The sequence below is a fragment of the Zootoca vivipara genome, chromosome 6 (assembly GCF_965207765.1).
Source record: "Zootoca vivipara chromosome 6, rZooViv2.hap1.1, whole genome shotgun sequence".
Taxonomy (NCBI): Eukaryota; Metazoa; Chordata; class Lepidosauria; order Squamata; family Lacertidae; genus Zootoca; species Zootoca vivipara.
In genome coordinates, this window is record NC_142589.1 from 25,606,205 (window position 1) to 25,625,438 (window position 19,234).

The window sequence follows — 19,234 nt, forward strand, 5'->3', positions numbered from 1 at the left end:
TACTTTGGTTTTTCTTAAAGTTGTATTCCACACCACTGAGATCAGCTATAAACCTCTGCTTGATCCCTGATAGAAAAAGGCAGCAGAAAAGGCAGTAGCAGAGACACATCTCCAATCTTAGTGTTGTAGTACCAGTGGGCCAGAGGTTCCCAATTCCTGGTTTAAACATTGTTTGTTAGGTGGTTTAAATCTGTGATTGTTCCTGTGAGTTGAAATTTAAATAGCCCAGCATCATATTAGATCAGGTGACTGACAGGTAGGTGTGCAGAGAGGGGGCAAGTTTAAGATCCAGCCTCTGGGCTAGATCCAGTATCCCACCCCTGGTTTAAACTGACTGAGGAAGGATGTGAATAGGAGAAAGCAGGACATGGGCATGTAGTTGAAGTTCAATATATATTTAGGCATCCCAAATATAAAGCTACATATTCCATTTGTGTGTGTAGCTATATAATATTAGGGAAAGGCAAAGCATTTGCAAAAGCAGAACACATTTGGAATGCTAAATTCAATTTATCTGTTGTACAGACAAATAAGAAACAACATTTCTTTACAAACTCACTATGAATTTGCACATAAAGCCATTTAAGTTTACAAACCAATGCATATAATATGCGAACAAAGATACTCTTGCACTGTAAATCTGTTATACATATTGAACAAGATACTATACAGATTCAATTGGAAAAAAGGATTTACTCACCTTAATAAAATTATTTACAAGAAATGTCAAGCATAACACTAAGAGTACATGAATGAAGAGCTTCCCAAGCCTGCTAAAGAAGCCACCAGTTTTCAGGTTATTCTGGAAAATATAAGCAATGGTATTTTAGTGTTTGCAAAGGAACACTGGGCACTCACAGTGAATGTTCTTTCTGGTTTGGGGTGAATGAAGCATTGATTACTAACAGGCTAACCCCTCCAGAAAAGGCAAGGGACTTGCATTTTAAAGTCTTCAAAGAAGTCCTATCCTGCATGGTTTGTATGAATGTTCCACTGGCTCACCAGGCTGTGGCTCAGATGCCTCCTTCACTCCAAGCCAGAAAGAAAATCCACAGTGAGTACGTAAAATTTGGTGTAAAAGAAGCATCCATTACAGATGTGATAATGTCCTAGCTAACCTGTTGGGTAAATCCAATCATGGTGCTTAATGCTGAAATTTCTGTGGGAGGACATGCTGAAGCCTACTCCTGACAAAAGCTCTCCTTGAAGAGGTGAAGATGTCTGCTTCATAGTGCCTTGTGAATATAGATGGAAATTTTCATGTGAGCAGAGATCTCCTCCTAGCAGCCATGTAAGGTTCTGTCATTAAGCTCTTTGTTTTGCATTAATTATTCCAGCCTTGGGAGGCAGGTCCTGGGAAAAGGAGCACCAGTGGAAGCAGCCTAGAGAACCAGTGCAGTGGCCTCATGGGACCCATTCAGTGCCCCTTTGATCTTTTCACAATGTCCTAAAGAGACATGTCATTGTCCTTAGATAATACCTGTATGATGCCTGATAGGAGCGCCACCACTGGGGCATTCACCATTGGAACTTTTAACATTTCCATAGGCTGAACTGTGAGAAAACACTGTGCTGTTTGGCCAATTTGAACAGCAGGAACAAGGAGTTCCAGTCCCAAAGCAACTCTGCTTTCAATCTGACCATGGCTATTTCCCTATAATGATGTGGAGATCATGACTTGCTTTTTATGAGTCATGGCCCCTAATACCTAATACAGCTAATCAAAGGTGGCAGGCATTTAACTATGTGTAATTTTATGAAGATTACCCAAGTAGCAAAGCAGATAACTTTTCAGCTTACCCTATTTAAATGTTATTTTAACAAAATAAACTAAACCATGATAAATACATACCTGGAGTTTTCTTGCTAACAAGGTGGACAAATTAAAGCTTATAAGTAATGATCCCACTATCATGGAATTAAAGAACTGTAGGAGGCAAACAAGCAGCAAACTAGCCACTTGTATTATGTAGATCCAGGTTACCTACAAACATAATGATAAGAAATTGTTCATGCCACAACATAATGATAAGAAATTGTTGAATTAACTAACTTGCACAATGCTCACACCAGTCCCTCCTGTAATGAAGAAAATGGCACCAGAAGACAGAGAGGGCAGAATACCCACCAGGAAAGCTGAGCTTGCCTGCAGATCTTTGTGGGGTTGTTTGTTAAAAATTAAATAAAACAACCCAAAAAGCATGAAATTGATTTACATTGTTGTTAGGTACTTTAAGATACACAGTTTTACTACTCCCATATCTCAATGCCAAGTTAAATTTTTTATGGCACTTTGAAAGTCAATATTCTAGTATTCAGTTGAAAAATATGAAAAACAGGACATAACCAAGTTTACTTTGCATCAAGCGCAGTATTATTTCATCAGAGTTCCTCATAATGAAGACAGCCTTCCAAAGTTTGCAATCACACACAGTGGCTGCAACACTGCATACAATCAAGCACATCTGAACGTGACTGTTTTCCATTATTTCAATGGCGGCACATTAAGCAATTAACTTACCTTTCCTCTAGGAAGCAAGTCAAGACAGTCAAGTGTGAACAAAACCAATGCCTGGATCAACAACATAAACTGATTAAACTGCCAAGCCAAGCTGAAGAGGAAGGTTGAAATAAATACTGCCAGAAGTGTCAGCCTCTGGAAAAACAAAAACATAAGCTAAATGAGATACACGAGGAAAGAACGTAGTGGAAAAACCAGAAAGTGATTACTGGCCATTTCAATGTATCAAACAGCTTTAAACAAAAACTATTCCCCAAAATAAGATTATTACAAAATAAATAAAATACATCATCTATATTTTCAAAATACCATGCATCTATTTACAAACATAGGGGTGTTGTAGCATTCTGACAAAAACAGAAAAAGGAATGGAAATTGTTGGTGGTCACTTATTTGTCTAATAATAAAATCAGTTCATTCAGTTGCTTTCAGTCTGCAAATGATATTACATCCCCATTTTTACCCTGAATTACCTTTGCAGTGAAATGAATGGCTTGGAATAACATCATGACAACATAATTTCCATAGTTTATTTAATTAATTACACAAATTATGTAATTTTGCCACAGAGCTAAATGAATGACATAGATTTGGGCGAAAGACAAACTGCAATGAGAAATAGTGCTGCATGTGAAGAATATAGGGCAGAATGGAAAATGACGCCTTTTTAGAACCTAACTCCAAAGTAGACATATCTCAGTACACTTTCTGGCCCTGAACCAACAGAGCACACATGCAGCAATAAACCCTCTTTTTTAATAAAACAAGAAAGATCACCACCACCATCATCATCCTAGTGAAAAAGGGGAGTGGGAGGATAGAATCCAAACTGCCTTTTTTCTCCTGAATAACCTAGCCAAAAAGGCTGTTGCTTGTTTTATAAGGTCTCTATACCTACAGCATCAGGTTGTGGAATAGGGTGCTCAGGAGGCATTTTCACATGCAATTACCCATGCAACTAAGGATACAACATAGAAGCCTGTTTCTGTGAGCTGGATTGGAGCATCTGCATTCAATCGAAGATTTTACATTTAACCATGGAAGAACAGCATATATATTTTCTGTCAGCTTTACATTGGCTATACTAGAAACATTTATCATTACATTTTAAAGAGGAAACTTTTTTGTGCTTCTAAAAAAGGCTCACTTCATGAGTGGGTCGTAGATGAGATCTGAAGAGGAATGTAATTGCTGCTATCTGAACAGCAAAAAATGGTAGTGCCCAGTTCTCTCTTAATGGAATGGTGAATTCCACCCGTGTGGTATCTGTTCTGCAGAAAACAAAAACAAAAGGTTCATATGAGCAACAATGGGCAAGTCTTCTGCAAAGATGCAAATCTCCACATTGAAAATGGACATCGACTATTACTTCACTACTTTCAAATATGGCAGAAAGCATTCAGGCTAATTCAATTAAAGCATTACAAGTAAACTGATAAAATCTGATTTCAACCAGAGAGGGACCCTGTTAACAGGATGTGTTGTTATAGATCACCTAAATCTAGAGCAGCAATGTGCAAATGCTTGTAAATTTTTTTAAAAAAAATTATTGGCACACGCTGTTTAGTCAAGGAAATACAGCAAGCTTCATTGAGCATCTTCAAAGTATGTTCTGCAGTGAAATACTGCACCAATTATTTTTATTAATATATTTAAAACCAGTTAATTGACAGCTTATTGACTGTGTCACGTTGTGCTCCATACACTGTCTAGACACTAATGGCACAAAATAAATGTTTAGAAGCACTAAAGCACCTATAAGTGGCCGACAGCCCAGTTTTCAACATTTCTACACAAAGGGAAGTTTTTCCCCTTAGGGTTATTCTAAACTAGAATAGGCTTTTTTTTATACAGAGCCTCCAGAGCTTCAAATCCTTTCTGTACTATGTTTTGGCTACCTACCTCATTCTATTCCCATGTATTCTCCCTCCCTCATATCTCTTCTAAATTATGTGTCCCATTCTTAGGCACCCTGGAATAGATTCAAATACACAGGGAAGTCTTGAGCTAAAAACAACATGCCTTTGCTAGTGCAATACTTTTCTGCCCATAAAAAAGTAGCAGCTGCATTGCACGGGAATTCTAAACAAAAAAGAAAAAAAACTGTTTTGAAAGGCTCAGTCTACTATCTCGATTCAAAAAAGTGTCCATCCAAGCTAAGACAAAATAAAACCTGCTCCTTGATCTCAGGAACCATCATGTGAAATTTTGTTACGGTGTCTTAAGAGGTGTCTAAATGCACAGAGAGCAGGCAAACCACTTTCCAAAATATATAGCAATCTAACTTGAAGAAATGAATATATTCTTTTCTATAGCATGGCAAACATTGGATTATTTCAGAGGAGGATTTGCAGAAGTATCCTCACCTGTTTGTAATATACCAGAAGGCTGCTAATACACCTGAAAGCCAAGTTCCACTGAGAAGCCAGCTGGTCACATACAGAGCAGCAACATAGACTGCCTGAAGGCTAAACAACGTGTAGATGTAAAAATAAACAGGTTCAAAAAAATTCTGTGAAGGAAGAATACAGGAAACCGTTAAACAACTATTACTTGTCTTAGCATGAAACCAACAATTCCGATAATAACTAACATTTGTAAAGTAACATTGCAATCTTATGCATACTTATTAGGAAGTAGGTACCATTGAAATATAGGACCTATATAGGATTCTACTATAAAGCTTCTTTGCACAACACACAGTTTAACTTTAGGGTGGTAGCTAATGCAATCCTGCTCAGAGAGGATCCATTGAATGTGTCTAAATTGGGTTTATTAATTTGAATGGGCCTGCTCTGACCAGGACTAGTCATGATGGCATCCATTTCTGTCAGCGTCATAGGCAGTTTGCCTTTGAATACCAATTGCTCAGGATCATGAGTGGGAGAGCAGCTGTGCTCATGATTGGCTTGCTGGTTTTCTACAGGTATCTGTTTGGCACAGTGAGAACAAGATGCTTTGGCCTGCCTCAACAGGGCCTTTCTTAGGTCCTTACACACAATTCCTAGAGTAAATTACATTAAACTTAATGGGACTTAATGCCGGGTAAAGACAAATTTCCACAAAACTTGTCAGCAAGGACCCCACTGTACTAACTTGGGCAAGATGCTTGTGCATTTATCAGGGACTTATAATTAAACACTCACATTCATATGAAAAACCCTATACAGAATGCTGAGAAAGACTTCTTGGTAAACATTCATTCTTTCAAGTATGTTAATTGTCCTCATGGACTCAGTTTTATTGTCAAAAATCAAGCGATGTAAACCTGTAGAAAGAAGAAAATAAAATAAAGGCACACCTACATTTAAAAGTCATTAAAATGTAAATGTCTTCTGCAAAAGAATTTAAAGTTAGAAACTAAATACTGCTAATAAAATATGCTCTACTACTGTTAAAGTCATTTGGCTTCTTACAAAGAACTAGATCTGGTTGGTGGGTGATACCAGTCACCTATCACCTGACATCAAAATGCACATGCTTTGAGAAAGTCTAAGGGAAGTAAGTCAATTTGCATCACTTATTTTTGAGTTAGAATACCCCCTCTTTAGGAGCCACATATGACAGTGTATCCCAAGAAGTAGGTTCTATTGTGGTAACGGAGCTTACCACTTAAGTGTGTCCAGGATTAGATTCATGGAAAGTAATCTAATAAATAGTGCTGCTTTTATCGCAAATGGAGTGCTCTGGGGGTCTGAGTCTACTTTTTTAGAAATCAATAATATCTGAACTATATAGTTTAAGATGAAAGTAATGCTTCCATTGATATAGGTAACACCTAAAATTCTATGCTATCTAGCAACAGCAGACACCTCCAAGTATGACAAGCACTTCTGCCACTAACAATTGGTTTGTGTTCCTGGGATTTATATAAAAACCCGCTGACAAATAGAAGATGGAAGTTGATAATCCAGCATTCTTTTTAAAAACACAGAAGAGTAGTGCTTCTGAGAGCCATTTGTACTTTATCCAGTTCCGAAAATAAAAGTTACAATACCTAGTTGAATGGATGGAGCTTGTAGCATCTGCTTGTAATAAGAGTAATACAGGCCACATTCTGTCCTGAATGAAATCTCCCGCTCTACCTCCTGGAAGGAAACATGCCAGTTAAGATCAAGAATAAACTTAAGCTGATGCTTGTATTACTATCGCTTACCTCTGACCTGTTTAATAAAATTATTGTAACATAGTTAAGATCAGCAACAATAGCAGTTTATGAGATAGAGGAAAACTTCTCTCTAATCCTCACCTCATTCCTCAGTGCAACAATACCATGCAATAGATCATTATCCTTCCTATGTTAACCAAAAGGGAACTGAGGTTGGGATTAGTCAAGGACATTTTGATGAATTGATGACACACCAGAGATTTAAGTCCAGAGATCTCCAAGGTCCAAATCTACCAGAAAACTATGGCTCAAGTCCAAAAAGTAAACTAATAAAGACATGAAAGACAGCTGAAACCTCCATTTCATTTTGGATAGCCAAAGAATCTGCAAAAATCACAAGGAAAAACTGAAGTAACATAATTTCCTAGACCTAGATATTACTTCTGTGTATCAGCCTAGATCAGCTGCCAAGGATTTTTTTTTTTTTACCAACAGACTTACTGTGAGCAGATGTGTTCATAGACCTGTCTCTGGTCAATTTAAAACTCCCAGGTTTTTTAAAAAACCAAATCTAGGAAGAAATACAGGTTTGAAACTTTGTGAAACTGTCTTCAATGCATTTATACTTTTTTGCAGCTAGCAACTGTCTCATTTTTCAATCACCAATTTTTGTCTTCCCACTTTCTAGCTAAACTGTTTTTATTCTAGCAAGCATTTGTTATCCTAGTCTGAGGGGCTTTTATGGACTGCTACCCCTTGTTTTTAAGCACTTTTTACCAATTTCTATTTTATTGTTTTTACTGTTAAATTGTAGTGTTGGCTTCTATGCCTCATTTTGCAGCTTCAAAACTTTGTTCTTAGTCAACCCAATCACTGTTACTGCACTGAAAGGCTGGATTGAAATGGTCTTAACTTACTATTAAAGTACAGTCAAATTCTTATTATCCAAAACAATATTAATCCCAAGACAAACCAATGGAGAAAGAGAAAATGACAGGTGGTTCACACCACCACCCCTTTAAATGTCTTGCTTTTATTTAACAGAATGTGTTTGCCCCTTAATTTTAATTAAAACCCCGAAGTTTACAGAGATATAAGGTATACATTAAAATTATCAATAAGTCAAAAACAATTTTAAAAAATCAGAATATAAATAAAACCAACACTTATGAACTAAAATGACAGATTAAATACATGTCAACTTTACATGACTGGGTATGCTGTGTAGTGTGCTGAAAGATGTGGTTGCAACAGTGGGTGTTCACTAAATTACCTGAAATACTGAAAGTTGCAACCTCTGTTTAATCAGTTCACAATGACAGAGTAATATGACTCAAGTTCCTATGGTAGTCCCACAACTACAGAAAGTATTAAAACTTGAAAGCTCTGAAACATTTTTGAATTGATTCTGGAGGGCTGGGCACTGAAAGGGATCTAATTAGCAAGACTGTATCAAACGTGATTAATCTTTAAGCCTGGCACCAGCTGCATTCAACCAAATGCCATACTTTACGAGGTAAACACTCCTGCTTTACATCTGTTTCATACGAAGATAACATCTGCTTTCCTCATTCACAACACATTTCCAATTTTAGAGCGATTCATACTTTTCCTATAGTCTCAGATGTCAATAAAAGTGGCGAGAGCTATGGGCTGAAATTTCAAGGCTAATATTTAGATAATACTACTACAGTATACACATTCTATATATATATATGTAATTTGTTTTTATGAAGTGTTGACTCTATGAGCCCCATGATGCTTTGCTGAAACTCCTGATGCTTATATAGCAATTAAAAGTAAATTCTACATTATTCTAGAGATATCAGATCAGCTGCAAGTACAAAATATTTGCAATCATACCGTGCTCCATCTTTATTCCCTTTAGGGATTATGGAAGAAAAGGAGGTAAACTACAAAATGCCTACTGAATATTCTATTATCATCTATGGTGGTACAAGCCAATCCCTTTTATCAATAGGAATATACTATCTGTGGTGTTATGTCTGTGTGATGCATGTTTCGCACATGAATTATGTTGATTGCTACTGCACTCATCAAGGAAGGAAGCTGCATGCGCAAACCAGCCCCTGACGTTCCCTCATGCATATATTTCTATCTCAGCAAAGCCTGAGAAACAAAACTCATCTGTATGAAATAAAATGGGTGGCAATGTGAAAGCCTGGGGAGGGAAACAGGAAATACCCTGCCCGCCAGGGTCAGAAATGGATAATTTGTAGAAATGTTGGTGGTTGGGAAATCTTACAAAATACTTCTTTCAGGAGTGTGACTGAAACCATTTGTGGGTCTGTGAAAATGCCAGTATGTGCTCCTTTTGCAGCTATGCCTTGAAACCTCCCTCATTTTACACATAGTCCTACAGGATTCAAGTTTAGGCTTGGTTGCAAACCTTGCTGCACCCCCAGCCCCGAACTCCAGTACGGTGTGGGAAGTGGAAGTTTAACCCCCCCCCACTCTACACACACACACTCCCACCATGCTTAGGGGCTATCTCCTCCATCCTACCACCACTATCACTATTTTCCTGACCCTGGGAGCTCGTTTATGGGTAAAAGGTAGGTTAAGCACACATAACATATTCTGGTGAAGTGCAGCAGACCAGCAGGGGAGGTGGAATATACTGTCCCTTCATTCAGCCCCTCCAAAAGGCTCTTTTGACTTTTCTCTTCTACCCTCAGGGCAGGTAGTTCTTAAGTAGGAGAAGCCCAAGACATTTTACTGTCTGGAGTGAGGGACTGATGCCCCCTTCCACACTAGGACCAACACTTTAAAACATTTTGCTGCATTATTCAGACACCAGTTCCTGTCTTCATCTCCCACTGCCACCATCATGATGCTACATGGCAGGGCAGACCTATGAACCCTGTGGAGGGGAGGCCCAGCTCAGCTGAAATCTCCAAAAAGTGAACTTAGAATATTTCACCCAACGTTTTCTCTCCTCTTTTCTCTTCCCTTCCTCCCCCTTCTGCAGTGGTCTCACTTTCATTGCCATCAGGGATTTTAGCTTTTTCTAATGCTTTGTTGCTCCACAAAAGCTTTGTATATACCTTGTCAGGGTAATATGAGGGGCTCTTGTCCCTTGTATCTTTTTATTCTTTTACAATATATTCCAACTAGGGATTCACCTTTTTCAAAAGGCTGAAGAACTGGCAAGGAGCTAAACATCTCCCATTATTGTGCACTCTCCTCTCTCTATAAACACAACACAATCTCACATCAGCACAAATATGTGATTCCTGCATTGAGGGGGTTGAACCAGACGACCCTTTGGGTCCCTTCCAGCTCTACAATTCTATGGTTCTATGTGGAAGATCAGGGTAATCTGTAGCAAGGTATTTTGAACAGTCATGTAAAAATATACCTCCAAAATTAATATTCTATTTCTGTTCAACACATTCACGTCTATAAAAGGTTCTGGTTTTTCAGTGATCTTTGGAGCCCAAAAGCCTCGTGGGTGACCGTCTGGAATTCAGGCACATGAGAGAATCTTGGAAAGGCAATGGTTTTCCAATCAGAGAACAAGGCTAACAACTGAATCCTGTGCTGCAACAAAATGCCTCTGGGGTCCCACATCAGTGAAGAGTTTGGGAACTAGATCAAACAAAGCTTGATACTGTCTTTCAAAAGAACTCAACATAATACACTCAAGAAAGTATTTCAACTTTCTTTGTTTGCTTGCTTAATAAAAGCCAAAACTGCACCAGAAAAAGAAATAAAAGAATATTGCTTTTAAAAATAAAATCCAATTAATTACGTAGCAAATCTTCTTAAGCATAAAAGTGAAAGCTCAATACAGATAACTGCATTAACGTGACCAAGGTTGCACAGCATGCCACAACAAACACAGTTAATACACACAAAACTCTTGGCTGGTTAACCTCAAGCCCATTTGCTCTGATTGGAGTGTTTATTCAGCTTTGATGAATGAAGAAAGCAACGGATTTATATACAACAGCTAGCCATGTACTGAAATTAGACTTTGCTGGAATAGAAATAATGAATTCTATTGCTGGAAAGCTGGATCATGGCATGGGAAATTGGGTTCAACTCTCAGCTTGACTATACTAAAGCATTCTTTCCATGCCTCAGTTTCCTATGCAGGACTTTGGGAACAGGAGCTAAATGAATTGCACACATTTGTGCATATATATTTAGATGTTATAGACTTCCAAGACCCAGAAGAAGCAAAAGGTGTGTCCCTAATAACCCCTCTATCCTGTATAAATCATTTATTTTCTCTTCATAGAAAAAAATCTGTGTTGATGGAACCAAGTTATTGACTGAAATTTTCATTCTTCTCTTGGCAGATTTTCTATCACATCCAGCCTTGATTTATTTTGTAGGGGCTGACAATAAATTGCAATTGAGTTTTTCCTAATAGAGTCAAAGATAAAATAGGTGCTATTAATATGACATCATTAGATGAAACTACTTTAATGTACCACATGATGAATTCTGCTGCTGCAGTGTATGATCCTAACCTGGCGTAGTCAGGATGGAAAAATCTACTGGAAACTTGCTTAAGAATCTTGCTTAAGCCCAAGTCACATCTAACACAATGGCACAATTTTAATATATGGTATAGTGAAATAGTCCATTCCAGTTTCTGTTTTACTGGTGATATTTCATGGGTACCCACGAAAAACAGAAACATCTGAAGTGGCCCTTCTCTGAAGGGAAATTAAAGCTTAACCTTCCTCCCTCAATAATATAAGATCTAATTAAAAAGAACAGTGTATATAAAGTTCATGGTTCAACCACCATTCAGTCTGAGCAATCTAGGATGCTTTATTATAAACAAATAAACAAAAACACATCAATGTAGCTGCTACTTTCAGCTTGCTATCTGCTTTCTACTACCTCAGTATGTCCTCAAGACACACCTGATAAGAACAGTGGTTGATGTGGGAGAGAGTAAAATTATCAACAATGTAGAAAAAGGTGATGTTATGGTAGTTGTGGATAGCTTGGCAGAAAAAAGTCTGAAAAGCCACAATGTGAACAATGCCTTAGGAAACCAATCATGCAATCAGAGTCATTCTGTTACCTTGATGTTGGAGAACCATAGATCATTTTCATGTAGTGTAGCAACATAAACAGAAGTGAAGATTCCCAGAGATATGCCAACGATTCCACCAACGATGAGTGAAAGTTTCTTCCACAATTTTCCACCTGCAGAATATTCTTCTAATAAATATTTATCTTTAAAATAAACAAAAAAACAACTCCTCCAATATGTTTGAAATGGATGGTGGTATCTACTCCGGATGATGGCTACAGTTTATGTATCATAAACAGAGAACAGAATTCCAAAAAGAAAGCTGAGGGGAAACTGATTTCTCTTGGATTGTTCTGGCACTGGAAAATACATGTAAAATGTATTCATTTGATTTATACCCTATCTTCCAAAAGAAACACCCACCCAATGTGGTACACGAAAGAATATAAAACAACAACAAAATCCACACTAAAATGCACTAAATTGACCCAGCTGGTTCTTAAAAGGTTTGCATCAAAAGATGCAGAAAAAGGGGGTATTTTGCACAAAGAAGTCATTGTGCTAGGGCACTGTGTGAGACGAGTGAACTAAATCCCAAGATGTTCTTCTCACTTGTGCAAACTCTTATACAGGCAGAAATCTATTGAACCTATCTATTATAATGCTGTTAAAAAGAACCAAGGGTTTTTTTTATATTCAGTCTTTTTACTCAATGAGTAAATCCCACTGAAATTAGCAAACCTAAGTGAAGTCATGTTAATTCCATTCTTTCTACTCAGAACAACCTTAGTGTTGTACAGGGTGAATAAACTTCATTCTCTGCTATGTTAATCAAGATTACACTAGTTTTTCATGGTAGCTCAAATGGACAACAGCCAGTTATGTTGCTATGGCAGAAAATATTGCAGTCCTAGTTCAGAATGGAGGTGGAAAGTGAAAGGAAAACAGCAGGGAGGAAAAAGTTATTTTTTATTTAATAATTTAAACAGGTAGCAGAGTAAGAGAAAAAAATAACTGTTTGTGGGAAATTGCAACTGAAATAAGACAGTTGAGACAAAACATCTGTGGCTGAATTGAGAAAAGGCTCTGGTTGTGGATGGGGGTGCAAGGGAATGAAGTGGGGATGCTAAGTCACACAATCCTGCAATATTCTAAGTAGGTAGATAGAGAAAACTCCATACTTTGATATCTCCTTCATAATGGGCAGTAAGTGCAGACGGTTACTACTGGCCTCTGCTGGAAATATAGAAGCAGCTATCTATGCAATTTTTTTCTATCCTTCTCTTCCCGTTTAAATCTAGGGTGGTTAAATCTAGGGCATATGCACATTTCTTCTGTAATGAGTGGTTAATGTTTTTCAGAGGGCCATATTCCCTCACAGGCAACCTGGGTAGGGCTAGTGTAAAAAAGTCACATCCATTACATTTGTAAAGTAGGCTGCATTCCAGCTACACAGGTTGAGATTTCCACACACACACACACACACACACACACACACTCCAGGCAGGCAAAGCCAACTGAGGACACAGTGGGGTATTGGCAAGCACTAGATAGATAAAGCATTTTGCTCCTGGGCCTTATTGGGAATCTGCGATGAGATACACATGCAGCGACTTTGCCCCCAGTTCCAGTCACAACATAGAGGGCAGCTTAAGGTCCAAAATAGTTTACTGTTGCAGTGGGTAGAGCATGAGATTCTTACTCTCAGGGTCGTGGGTTCCAGCCCCGTGTTGGGAAAAGAATTTCTGCATTGCAGAGGGTTGGACCCTTGTGGTCCCTTCCAACTCTACAATTCTAACTCTTCAGAAAGCATTTGTGGAGCAGTGCTAATAACTATTTCCCTTCCATTCACATGTTCTCTAGATCGAAGTAATTCCCTTTCAAGTGATGTTAATCTGAAGGACAGGAAGACTGAAAGGGGCAGAGCTAACTATTTTCTCTCAAGCTTGCTACGTCTTCGGCAAAGAACAGTTAATTGCTCTTGTACTCATTATGAAAGCTCTGGTCTGCTTTGTGTTATGCCCCTTCCTCAATAATATTCAGTAAAAAGCTTATAAGCTCAAAATAGTCTTGATAATCATCACCTCTCATTCTGAAATTATTTGAAATATCCTTTGTGGCATGCCTTCTAATAAATTATGAGCAGGGTGACTTTATTAATCACACCAAAATCTTGTTTTAACTTTAAAGGTTTGGTTATCTAAATTGTGCCTTCTTCTCTAAATGTGCACTTATCAAAGCAGTCCTTGATAATGCTGCATGATTACAGGTGATTTACCTGCTGACAACAAAGCAGCAAAACCACAGACAATGTGATGCCAAGGGAAAATACAGCCCATAACTACATTTAGACAGTTATTCTCCATGTAGACTATATTGGTTTCAAATCAATTCCTAGTCTCAGATTTCCCAATTAATCATGTTATTTGAAACAAAGACCAACCTTCTCTAGTTTTGATATATGGGCAGCACAATACTGAACTCTAGGAAACCCATCAAACTCAGTGGAACTAAAAATACTAGAACTGTGACTGACTTATTAGCAAATTAATGAACGTACCCAACAGAGAACCATTAATTTCTAGTGGTCTACTGAGTAGAAATTATATTTTATGTGCTAACTAGTTAGGGTTTGTGATAAGCTACTTGAACTTTATTTGCAAATAAAAAAATATTTGCATGAAATATTTTGTAGGCAAAAAGTAAGAAATCAAAACATAGCTCCCTAACTATAACTGCATCCTGGAAATACATGAAGTCAAAGATAGCTTTAAATGCCAGTAGAGAATAAATTTGGGAGAATCCTAACAATGGCTAAACTCAGCCATGTAATTCAATTGGAATAATAAGCATTCTTAGTTTCCCCATTTTTCTTTCTACTTACACATACTGTACAGTTATAGCTTAAGTACATTGCACAAGGATAACCATGACCTACCAGCTAGAGTTTTCCCATTAAGTTTCCAGTTCTTCTCGTGGAATACACTCTCTTCTGGAACTTCTGTGGCTTTTATTCCCTTTCTCTGTCTAACAGCTGTCATGATGTCAGTAATATTCACACATTATACTTTGCGCTGGTTCCTAAATATACATACATAAAGTAATATGGAAGCAATTAAACATTTAACACTCTATCATTACTAACACCCTTAAAATGTATGCAAAAATATATGGCTATATATTTCACAGATAGCAGAAAAGCATCACTTAAATTACCGTCTTGCTATTTTTGCAAAATATCCAAGAATAAATAATCATATTGTTTCAACTTGTCAAAAATAAATTAGCAAAATAAATATTTTATTATCAAATGCAGAGAACCATTTGAGATAACTTGCAGATAACAGTGCAAAGGACATAGAGTAAAACATAGCTCATTTAATTTATTCCCCATTGGAATAGTTTAAAAGTATCATTCAAAAGTATGAATGCTTGCAAATTTCCTAATATTTTAGGGGGCTCCTGATGTGCCTGTCTCTATAGTAGATAGAAATGTTTCAAAGGCATTTTTTAAGCTCATGAAAATGCAAGTAGTACAGTTTGCGACTTCCATGTGAGCAGCTCCAATGTAAATCAGATGAGCAAGCACAAGGAGTCCCATCTCCCCTCAGACTGAACTTGGGTCAGTCATTTTCTCTCAGCCTAATTTAACTTACAAGGGACCCAGGTGGTGCTGTGGGTTAAACCACTGAGCCTAGGGCTTGCTGATCAGAAGGTCAGCGGTTCGAATCCCTGTGACGAGGTTAGCTCCTGTTGCTCGATCCCAGCTCCTGCCAACCTAGCAGTTCGAAAGCACGTCAAAATGTAAGTAGATAAATAGGAACCGCTACAGCGGGAAGGTAAACGACGTTTCCATGTGCTGCTCTGGTTCGCCAGAAGTGGCTTTGTCATGCTGGCCACATGACCTGGAAGCTATACGCCGGCTCCCTCGGCCAATAATGCGAGATGAGCGCGCAACCCCAGAGTCGGTCACGACTGGACCTAATGGTCAGGGGTTCCTTTACCTTTAATTTAACTTACAGGGTTGTTGTTGGGCCGCCAGACTGTGGAAGTAGAAGAATCACGTTTGCTACCCTGAGCTCCATGGAGGGAGAGTGGATACCATATTAGTGGAATAAAAACTTGATATAAGGAGATATCAGTAAAAATAGTGTGCAGGACACCACAGATTTATTGTGGCAGAAACTTTAATGGACTGGAGCCTACTTCATTTGACACAAGGCTACAATCCCAGTCATCAGGGGCAGGAAACATTTGGCCCTCCAGATGATGCTGAACTACATCTCCTATCAACCCCAGCCAGCATCTTAATAGTCAAGGCTGATGGGAGCTGTAATCCAACAACCTGGAGAGGCAAAGGTTCATTAGCCCTACTATACATGCTTACCTGGGAGTAAATCCCATTGAGTTGTGGGGTGGGCCAGTGGTGGAGCATGCAGAAGATCTCTGGTTCAATCTGCGGCATCTCCAGGTACAGCCAAGAGAGACTCTTGTCTGAAATCCTGGAGAGCCACTGCCAGTCAGTGTACACAATACTGAACTAGATGGACCAACATTATGACTCAGGGAAAGATAGCATGTCCTTTCTAGTTTTGCCAGAAAGGAAACACACACACACACACACACACTGAATAAATGTGGGTTTGTTCGCCTGGGTTATCAAATAAACATGACCACCAGACCAAATCATGGGGAAAGGAGAGTGTGGAAATACGGCTATTATCGAATTTTCAAAAAAATGGGTCAACCCCAAAATTCATTACATGAATTATACACACATGTACCGGTACAGGAACAAGTCCTGTTGAATTCAATGTGACCTGCATGCGAAGCAGATGCCCTTCCATTGACCCCAAAGACATACAGTGGTACCTCGGGTTACAAACGCTTCGGGTTACAAGCACTTCGGGTTACAAACTCCGCTAACCCGAAAGTAGTACCTCGGCTTGAGAACCTTGCCCCAGGATGAGAATGGAAATCGCACGCTGACGGCGTGGCAGCAGCAGGAGGCCCCATTAGCGAGAGAGTGCCTCAGTTTAAGAACAGTTTCGAGTTAAGAACAGACCTCCGGAACAAATTAAGTATGTAACCCAAGGTACCACTGTATAGGAACATAGGAAACCGCTTTATGCAGGGTCAGACCAATGCACCATCTACCTCCGTGCAGTCTACACTGACTAGCAGCGGCAGTGTTTCTCTCCCAGGCTTACCTGGAGATGCCACAGGTTGAACCTGGGACCTTAGGAACATCAGAAGCTGCCTTATACAGAGCAAGATCAATGACCCATCTGCTTCAGTGCTATCTACCCTGGCTGGCAGCATCCCTCCAGGATTCTGAGGAGGAACTGAACATGGGCCTTTCTGTATGCCAAGCAGATGCTTCTCCCCTGAGCTGGGGTAGTGGGACCCCATACCCACTCCCCTCTTGCAAACCAATATCGCCATGCACAGACAGGTGGCATGCTGAAAAGTGTCGGCAGTGCATTATTTTCCCCAAACCCAAACCCTCCATCAAAACAGGCACACGTGCCTGTTTTGTCGGTCTGGGGAGCCTCCATCTCTTATTCGTATTTATTTCGATCCCCGTCTCCACCCCCAACCCCCATTGGCAGGAGCTCCAGGCGGCTTGCAGACAAAACAGAAAGAGCTCAAAGCAATCATAGAGGCGGGGGGGGGAGGTAGGTAGGGAGAGAGAAGGAAGAAAACCGTTTTAAAAACCACAATTAAACACCGACAGAATTAGAACAATGTATATTTAGGCGTCGTTCCTCTTCTCCCCCGTCCCCCCGCCTTAGGAGGGGCTGAGATTTGTGCCAAGAAACGGCGTCCTTCGGAGGGAGGCGGAGAAGCGGGGAAGGAGGGAGAAACCTCCTCAGGGTGCGCTGGGTGGGCCAGGGGAGGCACCCACGAGGGGATGGGGGGGCGTTGCGGGGCGGCCTAGGCCTCCTCCTCCTCGTCCCCTCAGCCGCCAGCACGGCCTCGTCCTTTTTTTTATTTTTTGGCCTCGCCAAGCGTCTCCCCCCTAGCCCTGAGAGGACCCCTTTTCCTCAACCCAACCCGAAGCCCCTTACCTACTCGGGGGGGGGGGGGGCAAGCAGGCGGTGACGGCCCCGGTGTGTCACGGAGGGAGGAATGGAGCCGCCGCCGCCTCAGCCTCCCTCAGGGACGAAGGCGGGAGAGGGAAAGGGAGGGCGGGAGGCGATGGCGGAGCGAGGCGCCTCCCGCTTGTGAGGTGGGTGGGGGGAGAGGGGCTCTTTGAGGCGGGGAGGTGTGTGGACACAAAAGAGGAGGATGGGGAGATGGGGTGTTTTTTTGGGGGGGGGAGTTTCTAGGGGGAGTGGTTTCCCGACGCCCCCTCCCCTCTGTCCCTCATGATTTCTATTTAAAAACCCACCTTTTCCTCCAAGGAGCTCAAGGTGGCGAACACACACTTCCCCCACCCTCTTGATTTGATCTTCACAACAATCCTGTGAGGTAGGTTGGGCGGAGAGAGGCTATGGCCATAAAGGGCACCTGTCTTTTCGTGGCTTATAACAGTTTAGCTCAGTTGGTAGAGAGCACCTGCTTTGCGTGCAGAAGGTGCCAAGTTCAATCTCTGGCATCTCCACGTAGGGCTGGGGAGAGAGACCCCCTTCTGAAAACCCGGAGAGCTGCTGCCAACCAGGAAACTCACTATGTCCCCTAAAGGGCTGTAGCTCAGTGGTTGAGATTTGCATGTACAAGATCCCAGGTTCAATCCCCAGGGTATCTCCAGGTAGGGCTGGAAAAGACCCTCCTTCTGAAATTCAGAGTGGGATGATGGGAGTTTCAGCCTAACAACATCTGGAGGGCACCACGTGTGCTACCTCTGAACCAAGATGGAAGCTAAAGGAATTTCTGGTTTCACTGGATCGTTTTGGAGACGCTTCCAATTGTTGCAACTCAGAGTAACCAAATGAAACTTTTTACACACGACATGATAAAAGTCTGTAATTTTATCAGGACAAGTTACTTGTTGTTTACTATTGTAACAATTGTTTTCTCAAAATTCATCTTCTGTACCATGAAAATAAATAAAAACAGTACAGTATATTCAGTATTTTAAAAAAGGGGAAAAAAACTGCAGGAATAAACAGGTTATTTTTCTGCCATTTCATTTCAGAGGATGCCTTTCCCACTTTGATTAAATCTATCAGTTCATCCTTTACTGATGCAGTGCAGTCTCCACTGCCATCGTTCTCATATCCTGTTAGACTAATGTTACCAGATTTTCAAATTCCTACTAAATAGATGGATTTTGTCAGGGGATCGATTTGTAAATCTGGGGACTGTCCCCGGGAAATGGGGACGTCTGGTAACCTTATGTTAGACCACTAGGATGTACTGGCATTCCCCTCAGTTTTTAATAATTAAAACTATGTTGCTAGATGGCCATCTCCTTAGCTGACAATGCCACCACCTGAAATTTTAAAGGTGTGGTAATAACCATATAAGCCGCCTTGAGCTTTATGGACAAAAAATGTGGAATATAAACGCAGTAAATGAATACATATTAAAGGCCTTCCATGCCCCGTCTCCATTTGTCTCTAGGGCTCCAGTAGGCAGT

At 40.1% G+C, this 19,234-nt stretch overlaps 1 protein-coding gene across 9 annotated transcripts in view; it reads right to left on the bottom strand.

The window, feature by feature from the left end:
* The window catches only part of DPY19L3 (dpy-19 like C-mannosyltransferase 3), a 34,713-nt gene extending 16,852 nt beyond the window's left edge, over window positions 1-17,861 (bottom strand). For 2 of the 9 annotated variants that reach the window (XM_088671831.1, XM_035119292.3), the window contains exons 1-10: window positions 17,721-17,861; window positions 14,588-14,730; window positions 11,698-11,822; window positions 6,519-6,609; window positions 5,668-5,789; window positions 4,888-5,033; window positions 3,669-3,792; window positions 2,522-2,656; window positions 1,853-1,984; window positions 701-802 (exon numbers count right to left, since the gene is read on the bottom strand). In XM_088671831.1, coding sequence (XP_088527957.1) covers window positions 701-802; window positions 1,853-1,984; window positions 2,522-2,656; window positions 3,669-3,792; window positions 4,888-5,033; window positions 5,668-5,789; window positions 6,519-6,609; window positions 11,698-11,822; window positions 14,588-14,690 — 1,080 coding nt within the window. In that variant the 5' untranslated portion in view covers window positions 14,691-14,730; window positions 17,721-17,861. Of the gene's footprint in view, window positions 1-700; window positions 803-1,852; window positions 1,985-2,521; window positions 2,657-3,668; window positions 3,793-4,887; window positions 5,034-5,667; window positions 5,790-6,518; window positions 6,610-11,697; window positions 11,853-14,587; window positions 14,731-16,036; window positions 16,190-17,720 lie in introns of those variants that run through there. The other 7 variants (XM_035119293.3, XM_035119289.3, XM_088671832.1 and 4 more) reach the window with 5 other exon arrangements.
* Window positions 17,862-19,234: the final 1,373 nt, after the last annotated feature.